A 26352-nucleotide genomic window follows, 5' to 3' on the forward strand; every position below is an offset into this window, starting at 1 on the left:
CATATTAGGTTTACTAGTGACTCTAAATTGTCCAGTATAAATTTTCTAAAAAGAAATTACCCCTTTGTGCATGCAGTCCATACATTCCAAAATGTGCTTAATCCAAATGAACATCTCAGGTGGCCCCAGCAGAACTGGGCAAAAGGTGGACACAATCCTGGACAAGGCAGTCCTTCACATTTGCAGAGCCACACTGGAGTTTACCTCACTTGCATATCTTTGGGGATGTAGGAGGAGCGTGAAAATATCCAGAAGAAAACTCACACAGACACAAAGAGAATGTGCGAATTCCACACAGACAAGAGCAGAATTAAAACTAAGAGCTTGGTACTAACTGGACCACTCTTGACTCTTTTCTTTTCCACTTAAATACTATTGATTACAAATTTTTGTTAATAATGTTGGCAAAAAAAGAACTGACATTTGAATAAGCATATGTATATAGGCTTTTAATATTTACCATAAGTATTGATTTAGACATATAGTCTTTTAAGCAAAATGTAGTTTTCAATAATTGTGTGTACTTTTTGGGTTTTTAGGTTCTGCATTTGACTGCTCAAAATGCATGATAAAATGTGCTTCTGCCCCTGCCTCAAAATGATAATGATATCAGACACTTGTTCAACATGCATTCTATTGTACTTCTATAGGAAATACTGGGCTAATAATACAGCCTGAAGGGTTTTTTTTCTATTAATTGCTCAGAAATGTGCATACACACTTCAACATGGATCAAGTGTGATTTAGTGCCCCATGATTGTTCATGTAATGTATGTCTAAGAATTCAATCTGATTTTGTTGCCTTAGACCAAAACATATTCCCATGTGCCTTCCTACAAACTTTGTGTCTTAATCTATAGATGTCTTTCAGCTATTTTCATAAACTTTAGCAAGACTTGGTATCTTTCGGATAGGTTGTTTTCCATGTTAGGTGGGACACTGTTACTCTGTCAAGATGCTTATTTCCTCCACAAGTTCCCTTATGCCCAGTTGCTCAGTTTGTGCACTCAAATTATACTCCTGAAATCCTTACAATCCTTATGCATTGCAGTCATCTGCTGGAAACTACACCTAGTGCCAATTACATCACAGAGGTGGATGGACAGCTATTAATCTTTATGATAAATTCACTGTGACAGGCACTGTTGACTGTGAGACCCTATACAGACTGGCATTTTTTTCTCATATCATTCCATACCCTGGAATGATCACTGATTAATTGGACTTCTTGTATTTTTGTGTGACCTCAGGGGGAAATCAAAAGTATACTGTACATGTTCAACATGGAATGTTATAATGAAGGGTATAATGAATTAATAAAGCAAAAACTTTAAAGTAAAAATAAAGACTTTATTTTTTTCTTTGACATACAATTTTGGCAAGTGCCCATCTGATGCAAGCAATATACACAAATGAGAAAATCTCTTAGGAGACAATGCAAATATGTCAGATGATTGAGAATATATTTAGTTTTACTGCGTCTCATGGGCAGTGCCATGGCAGGTAGATATTTGTGTCACTATACCACAGGACTTCATATTTTTGCCATTCCAGGCACAGGATTGCTGTATGTAAAAGCCTGCCATTTGTGAGAGCACAGTACAGCTTGATGCTGTCAAAGTGCATAGCTGTTTGTGTCCTTTTAAGAGTTGTTTTCTCAACTTCTGTCATCAACTACTGCCAACCCTGTTACTTAGGCAGGCATTGTAATACCATTACAGGATATATAAACCCTTCAGATTGCAAATCGACATAAGGATAATTTGCATTTACCATTTTGATTGATCAGGATTACACGTAATAAAAAGAGGTGAAAGGTTAAGCCATTCTCATTTAGAGATTGATAATTATAAAACTACATTGTGAATGGGAGGAGAAATGGGGTAGGGGTTATTTTGAAGTAACAGTATGTCAAGAGTGTTTTGGAGGTGAAAAGAGTGTCAGACAGAGTAATGATTATGAAGCTGGAAATTGAAGGGGAGATGATGAATGTTGTTAGTGCACATGCCCCGCAAGTTGGGTGTGCAATGGATGAGAAAGAAGATTTCTGTAGTGAGTTGGATAAAATGATGGACAGTGTACCTAAGTGACAGAAAGTGGTGATTGGAGCAGATTTCATTGGACATGTTAGTGAAGGGAACAGAGGAGATGAGGAGGTGATGCGTAGGTATGGTGTCAAGAAGAGGAATGAAGAAGGTCAGTATAGTGGATTTTGGGTGATGTACAAGAGTGGAGGAAGATGCACACAGGTAGATTACATCCTATGCAGAAGAGTCAATCTGAAGGAGATTAAAGGCTGCAAAGTAGTGGCAGGGGAAAGTGTACTTAGACAGCATGGGATGGTGGTTTGTAGGATGACGTTGGAGATCAAGAAGAGGAAGAGAGTGAGGGCAGAACAAAGGATCAAATGGTGGAAGTTGAAAAAGGAAGACTGCTAGGGTTGAGCTTAGGGAGAAGGTGAGACAGGCACTGGATGGCAGTGAAGAGTTACCAGACAGTTGGGAAACTACAGCAGAAGTAATAAGGGTGACAGCAAGAAGGTGCTTGGCGTGACATCTGGACAGAGGAAGGAGGAAATGGAAACCTGGTGGTGGAATGGGGAAGTACAGGAGAGTACACAGAGGAAGAAGTGGGAAGAAGAAGTGGGATAGCCAGAAAGATGCAGAAAGTAGACAAGAGTACATGGAGATAAGGCAGAAGGTGAAGAGAGAGATGGTGAATGCTAAAGAAAAGGCATATGATGAGTTGTATGAGAGGTTGGACACAAAGGAGGAAGAAAAAGACCTGTACGGATTGGCTAGACAGAGAGACCGAGCTGAGAAAGATGTGCAGCAGGTTAGGGTGATAAAGGATAAAGATAGAAACATACTCACCAATCGAGGAGAGTGTGTCGAGCAGATGGAAAGAGTACTTTGAGAGGCTGATGAATGAAGAGAATGAGAGAGATAGTAAATCAGGAAGTGCAATGGATTAGCAAAGAGGAAGTAAGGACAGCTATGAAAAGGATGAAGAATGGAAACACCGTTGGTCCAGATAAAATACAGTGCATCCGGAAAGTATTCACAGCACATCACTTTTTCCACATTTTGTTATGTTACAGCCTTATTCCAAAATGGATTAAATTCATTTTTTTTCCTCAGAATCCTACACACAACACCCCATAATGACAATGTGAAAAAAGTTTACTTGAGGTTTTTGCAAATTTATTAAAAATAATAAAACTGAGAAATCACATGTACATAAGTATTCACAGCCTTTGCTCAATACTTTGTCGATGTACCTTAGGCAGCAATTACAGCCTCAAGTCTTTTTGAATATGATGCCACAAGCTTGGCACACCTATCCTTGGCCTGTTTCGCCCATTCCTCTTTGCAGCACCTCTCAAGCTCCATCAGGTTGGATGGGAAGCGTTGGTGCACAGCCACTTTAAGATCTCTCCAGAGATGTTCAATCGGATTTCAAGTCTGGGCTCTGGCTGGGCCACTCCAGGACATTCACAGAGTTATCCTGAAGCCACTCCTTTGATATCTTGGCTGTGTGCTTAGAGTCGTTGTCCTGCTGAAAGATGAACCTGAGGTCAACAGTGCTCTGGAGCAGGTTTTCATCCAGGATGTCTCTGTACATTGCTGCACTCATCTTTCCCTTTATCCTGACTAGTCTCCCAGTCCCTGCCGCTGAAAAACATCCTCACAGCATGATGCTGCCACCACCATGCTTCACTGTAGGGATGGTATTGGCCTGGTGATGAGCCGGTGACTGGTTTCCTCCAAACGTGATGCCTGGCATTCACACCAAAGAGTTCAATCTTTGTCTCATCAGACCAGAGAATTTTCTTTCTCATGGTCTGAGAGTCCTTCAGGTGCCTTTTGGCAAACTCCAGGCGGGCTGCCATATGCCTTTTACTAAGGAATGGCTTCTGTCTGGCCACTCTACCATACAGGCCTGATTGGTGGATTGCTGCAGAGATGGTTGTCCTTCTGGAAGGTTCTCCTCTCTCCACAGAGGACCTCTGGAGCTCTAACAGCGTGACCATCAGGTTCTTGGTCACCTCCCTGACTAAGGCCCTTCTCCCCCGATCGCTCAGTTTAGATGGCCGGCCAGCTCTAGGAAGAGTCCTGGTGGTTTCGAACTTCTTCCACTTACGGATGACGGAGGCCACTGTGCTCATTGGGACCTTCAAAGAAGCAGAAATTTTTCTGTAACCTTCCCCAGATTTGTACCTCGAGACAATCCTGTCTCAGAGGTCTACAGACAATTCCTTTGACTTCATGCTTGGTTTGTGCTCTGACATGAACTGTCAATTGTGGGACCTTATATAGACAGTGTGTGCCTTTCCAAATCATGTCCAGTCAACTGAATTTACCACAGGTGGACTCCAATTAAGCTGCAGAAACATCTCAAGGATGATCAGGGAAAACAGGATGCACCAGAGCTCAGTTTTGAGCTTCATGGCAAAGGCTGTGAATACTTATGTACATGTGCTTTCTCGATTTTTTTATTTTTAATAAATTTAAAAAAAATTTCAAGTAAACGTTTTTCATGTCATTATGGGGTGTTGTGTGTAGAATTCAGAGGAAAAAAAATGAATTTAATCCATTTTGGAATAAGGCTGTAACATAACAAAATGTGGAAAAAGTGATGCGCTGTGAATACTTTCCGGATGCACTGTACCTGTGGAAGCATGGAGATGTTTAGGAGAGATGGCAGTGGAGCTTTTAACCAGATTGTTTAATGGAATCTTGGAAAGTGAGAGGATGCCTGCGGAATGGAGAAGAAGTGTACTGATACCGATTTTTAAGAATAAGGGGGATGTGCAGAGCTGTAGTAACTACAGGGGTATATAATTGATAAGCCACAGCATGAAGTTATGGGAAAGAGTAGTGGAAGCTAGGTTAAGAAAGGAAGTGATGATTAGTGAGCAGCAGTATGGTTTCATGCCAGGAAAGAGCACCACAGATGCAATATTTGCCGAGGATGTTGATGGAGAAGTATAGAGAAGCCGAGAAGGAGCTGCATTGTGTTTTTGTGTTCCTGGAGAAAGCATATGACAGGGTGCCTCGAGAGGAGTTGTGGTATTGTATGAGGATGTCAGCAGTGGCAGAGAAGTATGTAGGAGTGGTACAGGACATGTACGAGGGAAGTGTGACGGTGGTGAGGTCTCCGGTAGGAGTGACGGATGCTTTCAACGTGGAGAAGGGATTACATCAGGGATAAGCTCTGAGCCCTTTCTTATTTGCAATGGTGATGGGACAGGTTGACAGATGAAATTAGACATGTCCCCCCTTGGACTATGATGTTTGCTGAGGACATTGTGATCTGTAGAGCGAGTAGGAAGCAGGTTGAGGAGACCCTGGAGAGGTGGAGATATGCTCTAGAGAGGAGAGGAATGAAGGCCAGTAGGAACAAGAGAGAATACATGTGTGTAAATGAGAGGGAGGTCAGTGGAATGGTGAGGATGCAAGGAGTAGAGTTGGCGAAGGTGAAGGAGTTTAAATACTTGGGACAAACAGTACAGAGTACTGGGAGGATTGTATGGAGAAGAATGTCAGATAGTTATCAGCAAGAATGAAAGGGAAGGTCTACAGGACAGTAGTGAGACCAACTATGATATATGGGTTGGAGACGGTGGCACTGACCAGAAAGCAGGAGACAGAGTTAAAGATGCTAAGATTTGCATTGTGTAACACGAGGATGGACAGAATTAGAAATGAGTACATTAGAGGGTCGGCTCAGGTTGGACAGTTGGGAGACAAAGTAAGAGGGGGAGATTGCGTTGGTTTGGACATGTGCAGAGGAGAAATGCTGGGTATATTGGAAAAAGGATGTTAAAGATAGAGCTGCCATACAACAGGAAAAAAGGAAGGCCTAAGAGGAGGTTTATGGATGTGGTGAAAGACTTGCAGGTGATGGGCATTACAGAGCAAAATGTAGAGGACAGGAAGATATGGAACAAGATGATCTGCTGTGGCAACCCCTAACTGGAGCAGCCAGAAGAAGATTGGTGCATATGACAGGAAATAAGGGCAACAAACTTTTAAAAATGCGGTTCAGACCTTTTGACTGAGAGGCTCCAATGAAGTAATGGAATAATAATCATCAAGTGACAATAGTTGCTATCAAGGGCAAAGGTGCCACTGGGCCTATTAAAGGAAATTGAAAGAATTAGACAGTTGTGATCACAATGTATCAATTTACTGCGTGAGAAACACAACACCTAAAGGTTGCAATGGAGTGTCCCTGGGCAGAATGGTATTGAAGATGGTAGAGGGTAAAGCAGCTCAGTAAATAACAAGGACACTGGATCATTAACTATAAAAATGACCAACAGATATGCTGTATTAAACTACTACAATACAGTTCTGCTGCTCGTGGGTGCTGTAGGAGCATCCTATATACTGTATAGTGCTGGAGTTTGCCCTGGAAACTAACTCCTGGTGGCATTAACCTGCCAGTTTGTCAATGAGCCCAAAAGTCTTGGGCAAAGACTCAATAGCAACTGAGCAAGGAAACGTCGTAGGTTGGAAAAGTAAGCAAGTGGGGCAGCCAATCCAGGTGAAGGTAAGCAGGTTGTGCAGAGTTTCAATTTGTTTAGGCTTTCCCTGTAATGATCCGATCATTCTTCTTCTGAAATAAACTATTATGTTTGATACATTTGGCGTTTTGTTGTATGCAACCCTAAGTTAGAAGCAATTAGTAAGTGGCAGTTTTGATATTAAACTTGTATCAGATCATAAAACAGTAATCAGAAAAACCCAGTGCAGCAATGAGATTAAATTACTTTGCGTGTCAAAACCTTGATGCAAATATGGTAGGCAACACACATTATCTGTAAACAAAGATTTTAGTTAATGTAGAAGGAGTAAGATTTTTTTATTTACAACTTTTTTTTTTTCTTTTGAGGTGATAATTTTGATTTGTGCCGAGAATCAAAAGTAGACAATCTATAGGATTCTGAAGCCATCTGTACAGGTGAGGGTTTTCATTCTGAACATGTTTTTTTAATAATTCACACACTCGTTGATTTTAAATCTTAACGGTACCCATTTTATTTGAGGAAGCACCTTTTTATATTGAATTTTTGTAAGTAGATTATGTACTTTGCTTAGGGTCACAGTATACCAGACACAGGGACTGAACTTCAGCCTTGTGATTGAATGACTAAAGCTGAAGCCACAAGACCACAGTGTTCATTTATCATATCAAGTACACAATTCTTTTATTAAAACCCTTACTGTAAATATCTAATTTGAGCCTCATTTTAAAAATACTCCTCTAACAAGCCAAAAACACTTTCCTCTAAATCTTCCATTCTTTCAAAAGGATTTCTCCATTACTTCACATTTTTCCTTAGGAAGCAGCATGTAAGGATACAAAAATTTTAAATAAAATTGAATAAGATTTTGTTAGAAAGGTCAATGGCATTTTTATTTATTTCCAACTGTGATTAATAAAATACTATAAAACAAACAAAAAATATATGAAACAAATAATAATAAAAAAAAACAACATATCTTTGATAAAAATCAAAATGGTCCCAGCACATTATTATATATTTCCTTTAAAAACAAAAGGGCAACCTATCAATAAAAATATAAATAAAACTTTATACAGAAAAGATTTTAAAGTCTAAGAACCAGTAAATACTATGGAAAAAGTGCAGGGCAAGCAGACGGTTCTATAACAAGTTAATCTGAATCTTCGGCAGTGTGGAACGTGTGCTGCCCGCTGGCGGTCCTAAAGGCAATGTTTGGTCTGACACCAGCTGAGTGGAATTCATGTATTTTCTTTTTTACGTCAGTTAAAAGCAATACTTGCTACAAATTAAAAACATTTTTTTTTAACAGTACATTTGGATTTGTCATCCACACATTCTACAGGTCTTTGTCAAAATGAAATTCCAGAGAAATGGGGGAACAATGATGACATTTTGGTCTCCCTTGCATGGCATCTCAACTACACTATCATTGTTAAGACTGCAGTATCAAATCTCATTACACTTCAGTCAGTCCAATTCAAAAAGAAGTCAAACAGTTGCTGCCATTCAAAGTCATCCCAGTAAAGACATGCAATTTATGATAAGAATCTCCGACTTAAACGGAACAATCTGTATACCAGCTATCAAACTCTTCCAAAAACTTTGGTGTGCAGGGAGTTGTCTTTTCAGTGTTACTGGATAGTCATTTTCAGAGATTCTTTCACTCAGTGTTCACAAATCAAGTCAATTCCATTTGTCAGAAATGTGTCTCCATTTTATTCTGCAATCTTCCAGTTGAGGAAATCATTCAAACTTTTACTGTACTCGTTGCTCGCATGATATATGAGGCAAAAGATAAAAAAAAAGTAGAGCCTGTATAATATTTCATGAAACAACTAATTCCATTGAAGTTGTGTAGCTGCATGATAAAAGTGGCATAGCTTTCCACTTCCCAAGCAGGGTTTTGATTCTGCATCAAGAAAACAACTTTAGCTTAAGATAACCATTATTCAGCTTATTTTGTCCTGTCATAGTTGTTAATATTCTTGCTCCACAACATTAACAACTACACCCAATATTGCTGCTGGGAATTAAATGAACACTTTGCTACCCTTCACTACTGACCTCCTAGTGGCCTTGCCTAGTGTAGAACAGGTCAACATCATTACATGAGTTACTTCCAGCTTCAATTACCCAGAAGGCTTAAAGAAATCGTGCAGAACATCTAAAAAAAATGAGACGGCTAACTATAGCTGAACAAATAAAAGGAAGAAGCTCAGATCAACTTCTAGTCCTTAAACCAACGACTGGATGTTGTACTACTGCCCACCTGACAGATAATTTTAAAAGCCCAATCTTCACACATAAGCGGACAGGTCTTTATTTATTTTTAAAGGTAATATAACGATTTTCCTCAACAAAAGAATGTAAAAGGCCACCCTGTTAACAAATGCTGGTTGTTCATAAAGCAGTTTTCACAGCAAATGCACACAGTGACCAGACAGATCTCATTACACAAAAAAATACATTCACAATAGCACAGACACTAACTTCAGCGGAAGCCAGTGATCTTAAATACCGAGAGGTAATTTCCTTGGTACATCAGTCGTAGGCCCTGTGATCCTCTGTTGGATAGAATTCCAATAAAAATACATTAACCAGTTGCTTGAGGCACCTCCAGCTGGCCACAAGAGCAGGCTCTTTCAGGCAGCATGATGTTAACAGATACTGTACTTTCCTATTGCAAGAGGTGAGGGTGGGAGCAGAGAGAAGAGAAAATGAACACTCAAGGGAAGAAGTTACTAATATTTGGATAAACTGAAAGATATGTGAAGTTTTCTTTCAGGATTGGCTTCACTCGAGGACACAGAATATTCAGAGGCTGACAGTGATATGGTCATTATTTGTTTTCTGTGTGTATGTGTTTCTCCCCATCACCCCCCACCAAAATGCAGCATTTCAAATATATCAAATCAACCCTTCACATATATTTATGCATTTGTAGATATATTTCTCTGCATCACTCTGACTGAAGGCTTTGCAATAGATGCTGCTTCAACATTCTTCTCCTTGTTGAATATATCACATTTTGGTGAAGTACCTCAGCCTTCAGTACTGACCAGACTACCTTTGCAGTGAAGATCTGATAAAGGAAAGGCCACCTCAGGATTCAGTTCCACACTATGATAAAGCCTGTATAAGATGCTAATGCTATGCTACATAGGAAACCTCCAGGTATAATCGAAGCTTACTGTACCAGCTGTTAAAACCAGGAGTATATACAAAGGTGTGGGTATATTAACAAGTACAATATTACAAAATATTTAGAAAGGCATCTCCGTAGTCTGCTGTCCATGGGGCTCTACTTGAAGTTGGCGTAGTCAGAAAAGGCATCAATGTACTCCTGCACCACTTTGTAGCAAAACTCGTACTGCTCCTAAGGAGAAAGAATAAAGACATTACACCAGGAGCCAAGCTTTTGATGCCCAACACAACTGAGTCAAGCAGGCACACCTTTACCAGTTTTTAGTCACAACACAAGATCTTAAATTCAGTTATGCCTCTCTAAACTCTCTTAAGTTGTCTATAGAGTAAGATAATGATTTTTAAATGGTCAATAAAGTAGACAGGGCGGCACGGTGGTGCAGTGGGCAGCGCTGCTGCCTTGCAGTTAGGAGACCCGGGTTCGTTTCCCGGGTCCTCCCTGCGTGGAGTTTGCATGTTCTCCCCGTGTCTGCGTGGGTTTTCTCCGGGTGCTCCGGTTTCCTCCCACAGTCCAAAGACATGCAGGTTAGGTAGATTGGCATTTCTAAATTGTCCCTAGTGTGTGCGCACCCTGCGGTGGGCTGGCACCCTGCCCGGGGTTTGTTTCCTGCCTTGCGCCCTGTGTTGGCTGGGACTGGCTTCTGTAGTTGGAATACAGCGGGTTGGATGATGGATGGATAAAGTAGATAGATAGTATGAGTGTTCTTTTAAAGTGTCTGTGATAATACTGGATATTATAGTACAAGTTCTGAATTTTTGAAATGAAAGTGTGCTGACTTGCTTTACTCAATACAACTATTTGTTTTATTTTATTAAAAAAAAGTCTTTCCAGGTAATGAGGTAGCAGCTGAAACAAGAAACAAATGATTTATAATTTGCTGAAAATGTCCATTTCAAAGCACTGAATGACCCGTTATAAATTGAAATTTTGTAAGTGTTTATCCAAAGTATTCCATAAAGATTTTCTCCATTGTGTAAAAGATCTTTTCATCCATTTACTTCTATAATTCCTTTGGTATAACTCAGAGAAAAGTTTTACAACCATCATCAAACACATTGTTCTGGAGACCTTCACCTATTCTCCGAAAGTAAAGACACATTAGTTAAGTCTGAAACCTATTCTTGTTTAGCTGTAGAATGATTGCCTGGCTAGCACAGTACCTGTTATAGTGTGCCTCAGTGATCTCATAATGTAGTATATTATATAGTGTATCTCTGATTTCATAATGCATACCCTGCTGTAAGGTTTACAATCATCCAATCGATGCTACAAATCATAGCCTACAAACTGTGTGCTTTATTAAAGTGAAGAAAGGGTACACACAAATTTGTTTTACTTTGTTTTCATATGCTGAGTATTCATATACAAGGGAAATGGTTAGATAGCTACAGACAAACTTTTTGGCGAGTTACAAGGCTTTTGTATGACATTATTCCCGCTACCCTTTTGGCAGCATCTCTGAACATCACAAAGAATTTTTTAAATTAAAATTCTAACTACAGCTTCACATATTACAGTGGTCTAGGGTAAATGATAACACAACATTGCTGTGAATAACAAAAATGATCAAACATTAGGATTTTTCTCTCTGTCACTAAAAGCAAAACTGTAATGCCAAAGTGAAACCCAAAAAATCTACAGGACCTTTAAAATTAATTATGAATTCAATATCCAATACTTCAGTACACTCCTACAGAAACTGCAACAGTGACACAGACCTGCTTTGCACATTTACACACAATTTTTGCAATTATTCTTTGTACCATTGCTCAAACTGGATTAAACTATTTGGTGAACAGCAACATATTCTCAATTGTTCTGTAGCTGGAATGTTGACGGGACCAGTCCAAAACCTTTTCATTTTACAAGTCATTCTGCTATGCTTTAGACAGTATGTTTTGGTTACCGTTCTGCTGGAAGATGAATCTTATGAATCCTCCAAGTGGCAATTCACTGGTAGACTGCAGCAGTTCTTCCTCAGGATGTATGAACTATATGCTACAGCAACAATTTTCCATTATTTGTTCAAATATTATTCATTAAACGGTCATACATGATTTTTCACAAAATAATTTTTCCATTACTTTCTTTTTTAATGCCAAAAGGTCAATTTTTAACACATCTAAATGTGTTAAATATAGAGTCAAATGAAAAAGTTTGGGAACCCCTCTTAATTCTTTGGATTTTTGTTTATCATTGGCTGAGCTTTTAAAGTAGCAACTTCCTGTTAATATATGACAAACAGTAGTATTTCAGCAGTGACATTAAGTTTGTTGGATTAACAGAAAATATGCAATATGCATCATAACAAAATTAGATAGATGCATAAATTTGGGCACCCCAACAGAGATATTACATCAATACTTAGTTGAGCCTCCTTTTGCAAATATAACAGCCTCTAGACGCCTCCTATAGCCTTTGATGAGTGTCTGAATGGAGGTTTTTTTGACCATTCTTCCATACAAAATCTCTCCAGTTCAATTAAATTTTTTTTTCGGTGTTTTTTTTTTTTTTTTTTTAATATTTTTATTTTATTAATTTTCATTGTAATCATTCCATACAAACAGATCAATTTATAACCCAACAAATTTGAAAACAAATCAAACCCCACCCCTGAGAAGGAGAGCTTAGCTAAAGGAAAATTTCTTTAAGCTTTTTAATAAGGCAACATTAGACAAAAGAAGGGGAGAAGTAAATATCTATATAAATAAGAGATGGAGAAGGGAGTTAAATGCAATAATAGTTAATTCTCTTATTCTAAAATAATATTGATTAAATCCTGCCAAGTTTTGAAAAAATTTTGTACAGATCCTCTAACTGAAAATTTGATTTTTTCCAATTTCAAATAATATAAAACATCAGTTTCCCACTGACTTATAAGAGGAGAATTAGGATTCTTCCAATTTAACAAAATAAGTCTGCGTGCCAAGAGTGTAGTGAATGCAATCACCGTTTGTTTGTCCTTCTCCAATTCAAGTCCATCTGGAAGGACACCAAACACAGCTGTTAGTGGGTTAGGAGGGATTGTGATACTAAGGCTGTCTGAGAGGCACTTAAAAATTTTTGTCCAAAATGATGTTAGTTTGGTGCAGGCCCAGAACATGTGACCCAGTGAGGCAGGAGCTTGGTTGCAGCGCTCGCAGGTTGGATCCTGGCCTGGAAACATGTTGGACAGTTTTAAGCGAGACAGATGAGCTCGATATATAATTTTTAGTTGAATAATTCTATGCTTTGCGCATATAGAACTCGAGTGAATTCTCTGCTTTGCTACCTTCCACTCCTTTTCTGATATATTGATTAAGAGATCTTCTTCCCAATGTCCTCTTGGATCTTTGAAAGGTAGGGACTCTAATAAGATTTCATATATTGCGGAAATAGTGTTTGTTTCCTCGGAATTGAGCAGTATTTTTTCCAGCATTGTGGAGGGTGCAAGGTGGGGGAAATCGGGCAATTTCTGTTTAACAAAATTTCTAATTTGAAGATAGTAAAAGAAATGTGTAGCTGGGAGGTTAAATTTTGAACGTAATTGTTCAAAAGATGTAAATATGTTGTCTATATAAAGATCTCTGAGCATTTTAATCCCAAAACTTTTCCAGGTATTAAAAACTGGATATACTTGCGAAGGTTGAAAGAGGTGGTTCCCTTGCAGAGGTGCCACTGATAAAAGATTTTCCATCTTAAAATGCTTCCTAATTTGGTTCCATATTCTGAGTGAGTAAAGCACAATTGGGTTATTAGTGTATTTGCGATAACTTTCATTTATTGGAGAGCAGAGCAGGGAATATAAAGAAGTACTACAGGATTTTACTTCTATTGCGGACCAAGCCTGTGTATGTTCATTTATTTGTGTCCAGGTTTTTATGGCTTGTATGTTTGCTGCCCAGTAATAAAACTGAAAATTAGGTAAAGCCATGCCACCTTCTGCCTGAGGTCTTTGTAGGGTCGCTCTTCGGATACGTGGGTGTTTTGAGTTCCAAATGAATGAGGTTATTATTGAATCTAACTGTTTAAAAAACGATTTATTGATATATATTGAAATGTTTTGAAATAAAAAGAGAAGTTTAGGAAGGATATTCATCTTAACAATGTTAATTCTTCCGGCTAGAGTGAGATGAAGGGTTGACCATCTATGCAAGTCTTGCTTAATTTTTTCCATACAGACGCCAAAATTTTGTTGATAAAGAGCTTTATGTTTACTTGTGATATTTACCCCTAGGTATTTAAACTGATCTGCTATGGTAAAAGGTAGGGTGTCTAATTTAATATTATATGCTTGTGAGTTCACTGGAAAGAGTATACTTTTATTCAGATTAATTCTAAGACCAGATATCTTTTGAAATTCTGTTAGTGCTGTTAAAACAGCAGGGACAGTGTTTTCTGGGTCCGATATATATAAGACCATATCATCTGCATATAGAGAAATTTTCTGTTCCAGTCCTTCTCTGACAATCCCCTTTATCTGATGAGAATTTCGGCAGTGAACCGCCAGTGGTTCAATAGCGATTGCAAACAACAGTGGCGACAAGGGACATCCTTGTCTGGTACCACGTTCTAGTTTAAAGTAGTCTGAGCAAATTTTATTAATACAAACTGAAGCTTCTGGACTGGTATACAGTAGTTTGATCCAAGCACAAATATTCGGCCCAAACCCAAATTTCTCCAATGCAGTGAAAAGGTAATTCCATTCGATCATGTCAAATGCCTTTTCTGCGTCTAATGATAGTAATATCTCTGGGGTGTTTGATTTTGCTGGTGAATATATAACATTAAACAAGCGTCGGAGATTTGAAGATAGATGTCGGCCTTTAATAAATCCAGTTTGATCTTGTGATATTACCGAGGGCAGCACTTTCTCCATCCTTCTAGCTAGGATTTTTGAGAGTATCTTAACATCATTATTCAGGAGTGAAATTGGTCTATATGATGCACATTGTAACAAGTCCTTATTTTGTTTAGGAAAGACGGTGATTAATGCTTGTCGAAATGTTTGAGGTAGTATTTGGTGGTCTTTAGCTTCTGTAAATGTTACCAATAAGAGTGGAGCTAGCTGAGTGGAGAATTTCTTATAAAACTCTATGGGGTAACCATCAGGGCCTGATGATTTCCCGCTTTGTAGTGACTTTATAGCGTCTAGTAATTCTGTTAGCGTTAGAGGTTTATCTAGTTCCTCAGCACTTAAAGCATCTATTTGTGGTATTTGTGAATTATCCAGAAATGCATTAGATTGCGTGTTGTCTTCTTTGGGCTCAGTGGAATATAAAGACTTATAGTAATCTCTAAATGTGTGCATTATTTTATTATGGTCGATGATTTCTTCTCCATTCTTGTTGGTGATTACTGGTATTGCATTGTGAACTTCTTGTTTATGAATTTGTTGAGCTAAAAGCTTATTAGCTTTTTCTCCGTGTTCATAGTAATGCTGTCTAGACTTATAAATAAGTTGTTCAGTTTCTTTTGTTGTTAAGATGTTAAGTTCTGTATGCAGGGCCTGCCTTTTCCTGTGAAGAGCTTCACTTGGACGCCTGGCTTGTTCTTCATCTATTCTAGTAATTTCATTTCTTAGCTCTGACACTTTCTTGGTTTCTAATTTATTTCTATGGGAAAGATATGAAATAATCTGGCCTCTTAGGAAGGCCTTTAGAGTTTCCCAGAGTGTTCCTGCAGAAACCTCTGTAGACGTGTTTGTCTCTAGGAAGAAGCTGATTTGTTTGGATATAAATTCTGTGCAGTTCTCTTCTGCCAATAAAAGAGGGTTAAGACGCCATCTGCGAGGTGAGTACGAGGGGCTTATTGATTTTAGCTCCAAGACTAGAGGGGCATGGTCAGAGATAACAATTGTGTCATATTTGCATGATTTAATTGTAGGCAGGAAATTATTATCTATAAAAAAATAATCAATTCTTGAGTAGCTATAATGCACTGGTGAGTAGAACGAATATGTTCTTGAGTTTGGGTTAAGAAACCTCCAGGGGTCTGATAAGTTGTGATCATTTAAAAACTGTGTAATTATCTTTGCAGTATTAGATGTCGTCCCCCCTGTCACAGGAGTCCTATCTAAGAGTGGATTTAAAACACAATTAAAGTCCCCAGCCATTATAATTTTATGAGTGTTCACATTGGGAATGGATGCAAATAGATTTTGCATGAATTCCTTATCATCAACATTGGGTGCATAAACATTTATCAAAATCATTTTACTGTTATATAAGTTGCCCATGACCATCACATATCTCCCTTCAGGGTCCGACACTACCTCTGATGCTACAAATGGAACTGTTCTATGTATGAGAATTCCCACCCCTCTAGTTTTCTTTATAAAGCTAGAATGGAACATTTGGCCAGTCCAGTCTTTTTGTAATCTGAACTGATCCTTGGTTAGTAAGTGGGTCTCCGGTAGAATTACTATTTTAGCGTTTAAGCCTGTTAGGTGAGAGCATACTTTCTTTCTCTTTAATTCGTGATTCAGGCCTTTAACATTCCAGCTCACAAAGTTAACTGTCCCATCATGGAGACATTGATTCTGAGTTTTTAATGTCACTTTATAGTTTTAATTGGTAATATGGCAGTTTTAATCTTAGTTTCAAGATTCCCCAGGAGTTGTTGCATGTTAGCCTGTTGCTGCATTGATATTTATAATTATAAGGATTATAAGAATAGATTAGATATAACCTGCTCTCCTTCTCTCCCCCCTTTATCCCCCCACCCCCCCATTTTGCCTCCCCACATGAGGCTAGACCCCACTTCGCGATGTTCCAGTCCTCTGACATATGAAGAGACAGAGCACGTCCAAAATAAAACAAACCCCACCCTGCAGCGGTGTTACAGAATTAAAACAGAGATATCTTTTACAGTTAAATCCTTAATACTATCTGCCGAAAATGTTCTCATTAACAATATTTAAGCTTGAAATAATCTTCAGCGCTTTTAAGTTAAGATATTAAGATTAAAAAAAAAAAAAAAAAAAAAAAAAAACAACCCTGGGAGTGATTTTAAAAACTAGTCTAGGATAAACCTGGTAATTCATACTGTAATAGTATAATGGTAATTGTATAAATAGTAGAACAAGCATTAAACCAAGGGTATGAAGTTAAACAGTCTACTTTAAGGTATAGTAAAATAAAAAAAAAAAATAAATAAATAAAAAAAAAAAAGGAAAAAAATAAATAAAAAAATAAATAAATAAAACGAATCCTACTTTAATCACTTCCACATTTTCACACTCACGTCTATAACTCTATAACTCTGATTAAAACATAAACATATAACATATAAAGTCCAGATAAAAACAAAAAAAAAAAAAGAAAAAAAAAAGAAAAAGAAAATAAGAGATGTATAATTATAATACCAGTCTCTTTAAACATGGATCCAGCGATCAGATCATAGGTCTTTCCCGTGCCTTGATAGAATACGGCTCTTTAATTTTAATTAACTTTCAAAAAAGTGTCGGAAACAGGGTGGCACGGTGGCGCAGTGGGTAGCGCTGCTGCCTTGCAGTTGGGAGACCTGGGGACCTGGGTTCGCTTCCCGGGTCCTCCCTGCGTGGAGTTTGCATGTTCTCCCCGTGTCTGCGTGGGTTTCCTCCGGGCGATCCGGTTTCCTCCCACAGTCCAAAGACATGCAGGTTAGGTGGATTGGCGATTCTAAATTGGCCCTAGTGTGTGCTTGGTGTGTGGGTGTTGTGTGTGTCCTGCGGTGGGTTGGCACCCTGCCCGGGATTGTTTCCTGCCTTGTGCCCTGTGTTGGCTGGGATTGGCTCCAGCAGACCCCCGTGACCCTGTGTTCGGATTCAGCGGGTTGGAAACTGGATGGATGGAAAAGTGTCGGAAACAGCTTCTTTAATTCTTTTTCAGCTTCTTCTTTGCTGAAGAAAATATAATGTCCATCTTGAACTTCCACTTTCAGTTTGGCAGGATACAAGAGGCTGTATTTGATATCGGCTTCCCGTAGCATCCTTTTAATGTCGTTGTAGGATCTGCGTTTTGCAGCTGTTGATGGTGAGAAGTCGGGAAAAATACGAATAAGATTATTTTCGAATATAATCTCTTGCTTGTGTCTGAGAAGTGCCATCACATCAAGCTAACATCTTAGTCGTTCGAAGCGGACAATAAAAGACCTAGATTTAAAGGCGCTTGGTATATTTGTGCGATAAGCCGTGGCTATCTCATTGTCGAGTTTAAAGTCATCTCCAATTATTTTAGACAGTAATTCTACTGCAAATTTCACTGGGCTTGAGCTTTCTCGTTTCTCAGGTATACCCTCAATTCTTATATTATTTCTTCTGCACCCATCCTCCAGGGCTGCAAGTCTGTCTCCAAGTTTTTTGTATTCCGAGTTCGCAGCTGTGGCTTTTTCATCGGCGTTAGATGCCATTTGTTCCGCTGTTTCCACTCGAGCCGTGAGGCCCTGCTTAACGTCTTCCAGCTGATCTGAAACGTCATTAATATGATCATCAAGCCTTTTCAGTTTGGAGTTAGTTTCTTCAATGTGTTCCACTAATTTCTCCAACATGCCTTTAAAGTTCACGTCGAAACGTTCAAATAGACGCGTTTCCTTATCTTTGTTATCCTTCTTGAGCTCAGTGGCCACCTTCTTAAGATCATTTGTGTTATCTTTCTTAAGCTCATTCATGACCGTAACCATGGCAGTGGCCAGTGTAGTGTTCATCTCTTTCTGTGTAGCTATCTGTGTAGCGATCATCTCTTTCAGTTCAGACAGTTCGCTTCTGCTTTCGTGCTCCGCAAGTGAAAATGCAGCTCCTGTTACAGGCTCGCGATGAGTAGATGAGAGCACGTCCTGCAGAGCCCTTTCTAGTCTCGAATGATCCTCAGAAATCGGTGATCCCTCGCGACCTGTATCACTTGCGCCTTCGCTGCCATTTTCACTCTCGACTGGAGACGATACAATGGAGCGGGGCCCCAGGAATTCTGCGCACTCTTCTGCCTGTTCCAGGTCAGTCTCCGTGATGCCATACCTTACACTTGCACTCAGGCCGGAAGTCTGTCCGGACTTCGATGCAGCTTTAAGTTTCTTTTCCGGTTCTTTCTGACTTTTCTTCTTGTTACTCATGCTTGTATATTGTAGTGGAAGTTCCTTGGTCGGGTTAAATACAGGATACCTCTAAATAATATGAAATACGTGGGAAAATAAAGCCGCTGCTAGCGGAGCTCTGCTTCAGACGTCCATCTCCTATAAACGGACGAAACCAAATCAATTAAATTTGATGGCTGCAGAGCATGCCATCAAATCATCTCAGATTTTCGATGATATTCAAGTCAGGGGACTGTGACAGTCATTCCAGAACATTGTAGTTCTCCCTCTGCATGAATGCCTTTGTAGATTTCGAACTGTGTTTTGGGTCATTGTCTTGTTGGAATATTCAACCCCATGCGTAACTTCAACTTTGTGACTGATGCTTGAACATTATCCTGAAGAATTTGTTGATATTGGGTTGAATTCATCCGACCCTCGACTTTAACAAGGGCCCCAGTCCCTAAATTTGCCACACAGCATGATGGAACCTCCACCAAAATTGACAGTAGGTAGGAGGTGTTTTTCTTGGAATGCGGTGTTCTTCTTCCGCCATGAAAAGCGCTTTTTGTTATGACCAAATAATTCAATTTTTGTCTCATCAGTCTAAAGCACTTTGTTCCAAAATGAATCTGGCTTGTCTAAATGAGCATTTGCATACAACAAGCGACCGTTTGTGGCATGAGTGCAGAAAGGGCTTCTTTCTCATCACCCTGCCATACAGATGTTCTTTGTGCAAATTGCGCTGAATTGTAGAACAATGTACAGATACACCATCTGCAGCAAGATGTTCTTGCAGGTCTTTGGAGGTGATCTGCGGGTTGTCTGTAACCATTCTCACAATCCTGCGCATATGCCGCTCCAGTATTTCTCTTGGCCTGCCAGACCTGAGTTTAGCAGCAAATGTGCCTGTGGCCTTCCATTTCCTGATTACATTCCTTACAGTTGAAACTGACAGTTTAAACCTCTGAGATAGCTTTTTGTAGCCTTCCCCTAAACCATGATACTGAACAATCCTTGTTTTCAGATCTTTTGAGAGTTGCTTTGAGGATCCCATGCTGTCACTCTTCAGAGGAGAGTCAAAGGGAAGAACAACTTGCAATTGACCACCTTAAATACCTTTTCTCATAATTTGACACATCTATGAAGTTCAAGGCTTAATGAGCTAATCCAACCAATTTGGTGATGCAAGTAATCAGCATTGAGCAGTTTCATGCATTGAAATCAGCAAAATTACAAGGGAACCCAAATTTTTTCACAGCCAGTTTTTCACATTTGATTTAATTTCATAGAACTAAATACTGCTTCACTAAAAATCTTTGTTTGGGAAACACCCCAGTACTTAGATGTTCCTAGGAAATGAAAGACATACCACTGTCATCTTTTTTTGTTGAAAGTAAACTATTATGCAGGCTGAGAGGGGTTCCCAAACTTTTTCATATTTTATATATATATATATATATATATATATATATATATATATATATATATATATACACACACATATATATATATATAAATACACACACACACACATATACATACTAGGGGGCTTCGCTCGCCAACACTCGGGTTTGGTCCAGTGGAAATGCAAATTATTTATTTTGCTTTCATGGGAATTGTTACATATGCATTATGTTCACTTTTTATTGTAAAACTTCCGTAAAAATTTCTTTAAACACTTTTGTTCTTTTGAGTTCCAACATACTGAATCTTAATAATAATAATACATTTTATTTCTATAGCGCGTTTCCCATGCTCAAGGCATCTTTTAAATGTGGTCCGTGAGACATGTGCTTAATGACTTTGTACCATAATTCAGGACAGGTTTCTCTGTTTGGAATCTCAGCACAGACAAACCAATCTACATCAGCAGCAGTTAATTTATTTTGCAAAGTAACAAATAAATGCATGTGAGGCAAACCCTCGTTTTTGAAATTCAGTGGTGTAAATGTATGCTCTGATTTGCCCGAACACCGTTTCGAGTTGTAGCTGGTGGCATTGTTGTCAAGAATCTGAAGATTTCTGGCCATTGTGGATTGCACGTCATTGTAACAAATAAATCTGGCCGACCAATAGTTTTGTATTTTGCCATTGTATCATGATACAACTGTAGCAATGCTCTTGGACTATCTTGATATAATGAAGGTAATATTACTGCTTTACCTATTTTGAATTTGTCTGAACTATTGATATTTGAATTTTGAACGTGATCAATGACCCCTTGCATATGTTCCGTTCTAAGTGTGGCTTGATTCGATTTAATAAAGAAGAGACTATTAGCTTCAACTTTTAGATACGCATTAATAATGTAATGTTGCGATAGACGCTGAGATGATAGAAGTGGGATAAATACATGGGAATGTATCACTAATTTTGACCCGAAATATTGTGTGGGTGTTACACGTTTTTCTGAATGCGTTTGTTTCATAGTGTACGAACATCCTGTTTCACCATCCGGGAAAAGCAAAGGAAAGAGTAAAGGATCTGAATGTGGCGATGTATTTGACAGAAATGTTGAATTCTGCTCTGCCTTTGGATACACGCGAATATCTACGCCTTTCGAAATTATCGCTGACAATTTGTCACATGTTGGTTTATTATAGATGCAACAGTGATCTTTCGGATTCAGATAGAAATCCAAGACAATTTCTTTGTCCGTGTTCTCTAGATAAATGTTGTGAAGAGTGCGATACTTTTGGACGTATGGATTTGTATCCATTAGTGGCTATATAATTTCTAGTACGTTGGATCGTTTTAACTCTTTCGATTCTATGTTGCAGCGCTTCTCCGTGATCATAAATATACACCTGTCCAAATTGTGAGTTTTTTGAAATTAAACTTGTCGTAGCTTAAATTGTTGTGGGACCACAGATTGTCATAGCGTATGGTCCATTATTGTGTAAATCAACATTTTGTGCACTGAATGATGCTAACGTGAAAAGATTATTGTAGACGCGTATATTTTGCCTGTAGTGTTTGTGGATTTCCCGTTCACCAGACAACAAATCTTAATTCTCGCTGATCTACAAGTCTCCGACTTAAACTTTAAAGCCTTACAATATCTACATACTTCCGACATATCACCTATGTCCATATATTCGATCACTGTTTGCTGTTCCGTTATTTCACAGAGTAATCCGCGCTAATTATCCCTTTTTTGTGCATTCTTTTCTCTCCAATGCATTTGTGTCTCTTTTCAACGCGTTGCTCTTTCTTCTTTGCTTGGTCGTGGACCATGTGAGGTTTAACTTATTCATTTTGTTTGAGCTTCTCTTTCTTCTTTGCCTAGTCAGATTATTATTGCTCTTTTTTGCATTTTGTTGAGCATTCTTTTCTTTCCAGCTCTTTTGGGTCTTTTTTCGACGTGTTGCTCTTTCATCTTCGCTTAGTCGTGGTCGTGTCATCTTCAACTTATCAATTGTTTTAGAGCTGCTCTTTCTTCTTCGCTTTTTAGATGACCATGATCTTGTTTGAAAATGGTTGTAAGTAGGGAGAGGCAACAACTGAGAGGTTACATGACCGTGATCTTGTTTGACAAGTCACTGTCTCACGGGAACTATGCTCCAATGGATGTCAGTTTGACATGACTTGACCGTGTTGCGGGAAATTAAAGTGTCTCTGCCTCTCTTCAAGATCATGTCTCATCGCAGGATTTTCTTTTATTTTATATATACAGTGATCCCTCGCTATATCGCGCTTCGCCTTTCGCGGCTTCACTCTATCGCGGATTTTATATGTAAGCATATTTAAATATATATCGTGGATTTTTTGCTGGTTCGCGGATTTCTGAGGACAATGGGTCTTTTAATTTCTGGTACATGCTTCCTCAGTTGGTTTGCCCAGTTGATTTCATACAAGGGACGCTATTGGCAGATGGCTGAGAAGCTACCCAACTTACTTTTGTTTTTCTCTCTCTCTCTTGCGCTGACTTTTTCTGATCCTGACGTAGGGGGATTGAGCAGGGGGGCTGTTCGCACACCTAGACTATACGGACGCTCGTCTAAAAATGCTGAAAGAGTTGCTACCTTCTGTGTGCAGCTGCTTCGTGAAGCGACATGCATACTTAAAAGCTCGAAGGGCACGTACTGATTTTTGACTGTTTGTTTTCCTCTGTCTCTCTCTCTCTCTCTCTCTGCTCCTGACGGAGGGGGTGTGAGCTGCCGCCTTCAACAGCTTTGTACCGGCGGTGCTTCGCATACTTAAAAGGCAAACAGCCCTATTGATTTGTTTGGCTTTCTCTCACTTTCTGACATTCAGTGCTCCTGACGCACACTCCTTTGAAAAGGAAGGTATGTCTGCATTCTTTTAATTGTGAGACAGAACTGTCATCTCTGTCTTGTCATGGAGCACAGTTTAAACTTTTGAAAAAGAGACAAATGTTTGTTTGCAGTGTTTGAATAACGTTCCTGTCTCTCTACAACCTCCTGTGTTTCTGCGCAAATCTGTGACCCAAGCATGACAATATAAAAATAACCATATAAACATATGGTTTCTACTTCGCGGATTTTCTTATTTCGCGGGTGGCTCTGGAACGCAACCCCCGCGATGGAGGAGGGATTACTGTATATATATATATATATATATATATATATATATATATATATTTTTTTTACTGACCTTACAATTTTCATTATAATGCATACTTTATAGAGGTATACATCATCTTACCTCATCTACCCCATTTTGGACTCTCAGTCTCCAACAGGCATAATGGTAAACTGTAGATAACCTAAGGAATAGTATTGCTTGACCTGACCAATGGTGGGTGTTTAGCAGTAAATTAAATTTGCTCTGACTAACTTGTATTGGTATATTTGATTTACGCTGTACTCACCATATATTTCAAAGTTAAGTATCTTTGAACAGAATAAATGTCAAAGACTTAAATACAGATTCTGTAGGTGGACTCTGTCCTAGAGGTCAGGCAGGCCATACATATGAAGTCTACTCTGTTGATAAACTCTTACTGTCTAATATTGTGTCACAATATGCCAAACAAATATAAGTAGTTGCTTTTTGTAAAGTCGTATACATGGTTAGCTTTCCTAAAAGAACTCCCTGTAAAGAAAAAAATCCTTCTACAATGGTGAATAAGTTTCTAATACTTATTACCAGTACATGGCATTATAAATCATGCTCAATGACACAGGGGCAGAATTCAGTCATTTCCTTTTATAATATGGACATTTATGTAAGTCATCAGCTTAGAAGTTTGATTAATGCAATTAAATAAACCTAAATCATTATTCTTACAACCAAGGATCACTAATCATACAAGAAATCAATACCATATTTGGTAAATTGAATAAATTAGTATTTTTCCTGCCATATAATTGCTCTGACTTATTAAAAATATAGAATGGTAAATTAAAAATAACTTGGTAACAAGTTGAATCATATCTCAGAGAAAAAGGCAGAGAGGGGGTAAAAAACAAGGATTTTAAATAACTTAATGAATTGCTACTAGGGGTGCTGACCAATGCAAATATTTATTTTTTTGGGCCGGGCAACCAGAGTTGGTTTCGGCTGTGCTCCCAGTGCTACAGTGATAGGCTTTGGCTGCCTGTTACTCCAAATTAGTTTTAACATGTTTGAAATGGTTACGCTATGTTGGATTCATACAAGGTTACTACTTAGCCTAAAATCATAAGCAGCTTGTCTCCAAACACTGCAAATTTTTTTCTCCAGAAAGGCTACCATGGTGGAGCAGAAAACAAATATGCTGGCGATTAACCTTGCCACAAAGGAAATGTAAAAGTGAGAAATGCAAAATATCTAAGACAGGCTTTTTACATGAGGAAAAGAGCTTTTTTGCCATTGATGCAGTTCTTTGACCAAATGAAAAAAAACAGATGAGGAATGTTCTGTTTAACTGTGTTGCAGTGTTACTTACAAATTAACATTAAGGATTAACTACACTATTTGTAATACAAAACTTTTTATTGCTTTTCTTTTACTTCTGTGCTTTTCATTCAAGTTTGTGCTACACAAATGTCAAAAGACATAAACATCAATGTCCTCATGCTGCTAATTGTGTAAGACATCATTAGTCGTAACTGAAAGATCTATCCATTCATTTTCCAACCCGCTGAATCCGAACACAGGGTCACGGGGGTCTGCTGGAGCCAATCCCAGCCAACACAGGGCACAAGGCAGGAACCTATCCCGGGCAGGATGCCAACCCACCGCAGTAATTGAAAGATTAACTAAGATAATATAATTACATGAATAATAAACAACATACAATTAGGAATGAAACCTCTGTAATGGTAGCAGAATGCTGTGATGCATGCAAGTTATTAAATCAATTTGGGATCAGTCTTTATGCCAATGTGGCAGTTATAACTGGCTAGGCTAATGGTGTTCACAACTGGAGGAAACATTATACAAGTTGATGGCTGAAGGCAAAAAAAGATACCCAGTAGTGCCTTTTAAAACATCATAATGGAATGAGCCAGTGGGTAAAAGTGGTTCAGGACAATGGAGAGGATGGGGAGCAGTAGTTATGTAGGCCTCCAATTTTAGCATCGCCTACTTTTCTGCCATTACATCAAGTGAGACAAGTAATAAAACATGCCGTCCTGATTAGTTCATTTAGGCCTCTGGCAACCTTTGAGCTGCTATTATTTCCTAAAAAGGCCAAAGCAATGAGGATGAAAACTAGCAACTATGAAGTAACAGTCATAACTTTTTGTTTAAATCTTAGCATTTCAACAAATTGTATTTTTTTTTAAACAAGCACAACTAAATTGTTTTAAAAATGAAGTGCAAAGGTAAGAAATGTAATCCAATAAAAGAAAACACAAGAAACAGGTTGAATTGGGCTGTTGCATGGAAGTCTTTTTTACTACCTCATGAATAAAGTGTCTTTGGGTACAGCATCATAAGTGCTTGAAGCACTAATTTTTAGTATATTGTACAATTGAAACCATTAGAGAATGTAAAACTTAATAAAAGAGAACACTTTATCTTGATAATATGTATGAATTGTTTTATTATTAAAACCTGTATGTACAAGAGGAGATCAAAACGTTGAGCCTCAACCAGAAATAAGTGTTATACTGTGCAGATATTGTGAGTGGAGAAACAGTAGTAAGTTATGAATTGCAAGTTTCTAGGTGTTATAGTTTCAAAGGTAAGTTTCTTGCTCCAGAAACATGTGAGCAACGTATATAGATAACTGTAAACGTTAAAGGATTGATTTCACCAGTTTAAATGTGAAAACAAAACCCTTAAACCTTACCCATGAGGTAAGGATACTTTTTGTACAGCGGCTGCCATGGTTGGTTTTGTTTTGTTTTTCTCTTCCTGAAATGACATTGATAGACTTGTTTTACAATATGTGCACAATCTCAAGATATGGATCAATACTCAATCACACTCTTAGCCTATAAAAGGATTTTTTTTTTATATCTTTTATTAAAAGTATTAAAAGTATGTAATTTTCCATACAATCAAGTCAAACTTAACAAAACTAAATTCAATTCAACCCCCACCCAAGGGAAAGAGAGAAAGGCCAACAGCCAGAGTAAAACGTTTGACAGTATTAAAGAGGAAACAAAATAAAAAAGAAATTCTGTAT

At 38.4% G+C, this 26352-nt stretch overlaps 1 protein-coding gene across 1 annotated transcript in view; it reads right to left on the reverse strand.

Annotated features, from left to right (window-relative positions):
• Nucleotides 1-7567: 7567 nt before the first annotated feature.
• The window catches only part of ptpra (protein tyrosine phosphatase receptor type A), a 237339-nt gene continuing 218554 nt past the window's right edge, over nt 7568-26352 (reverse strand). Inside the window, exon 23 of the mRNA XM_028804668.2 lies at nt 7568-9911. Coding sequence (XP_028660501.2) covers nt 9837-9911 — 75 coding nt within the window. The 3' untranslated portion in view covers nt 7568-9836. The remainder of the gene's footprint in view (nt 9912-26352) is intronic.

The sequence above is a fragment of the Erpetoichthys calabaricus genome, chromosome 7 (assembly GCF_900747795.2).
Source record: "Erpetoichthys calabaricus chromosome 7, fErpCal1.3, whole genome shotgun sequence".
Classification (NCBI taxonomy): Eukaryota; Metazoa; Chordata; class Cladistia; order Polypteriformes; family Polypteridae; genus Erpetoichthys; species Erpetoichthys calabaricus.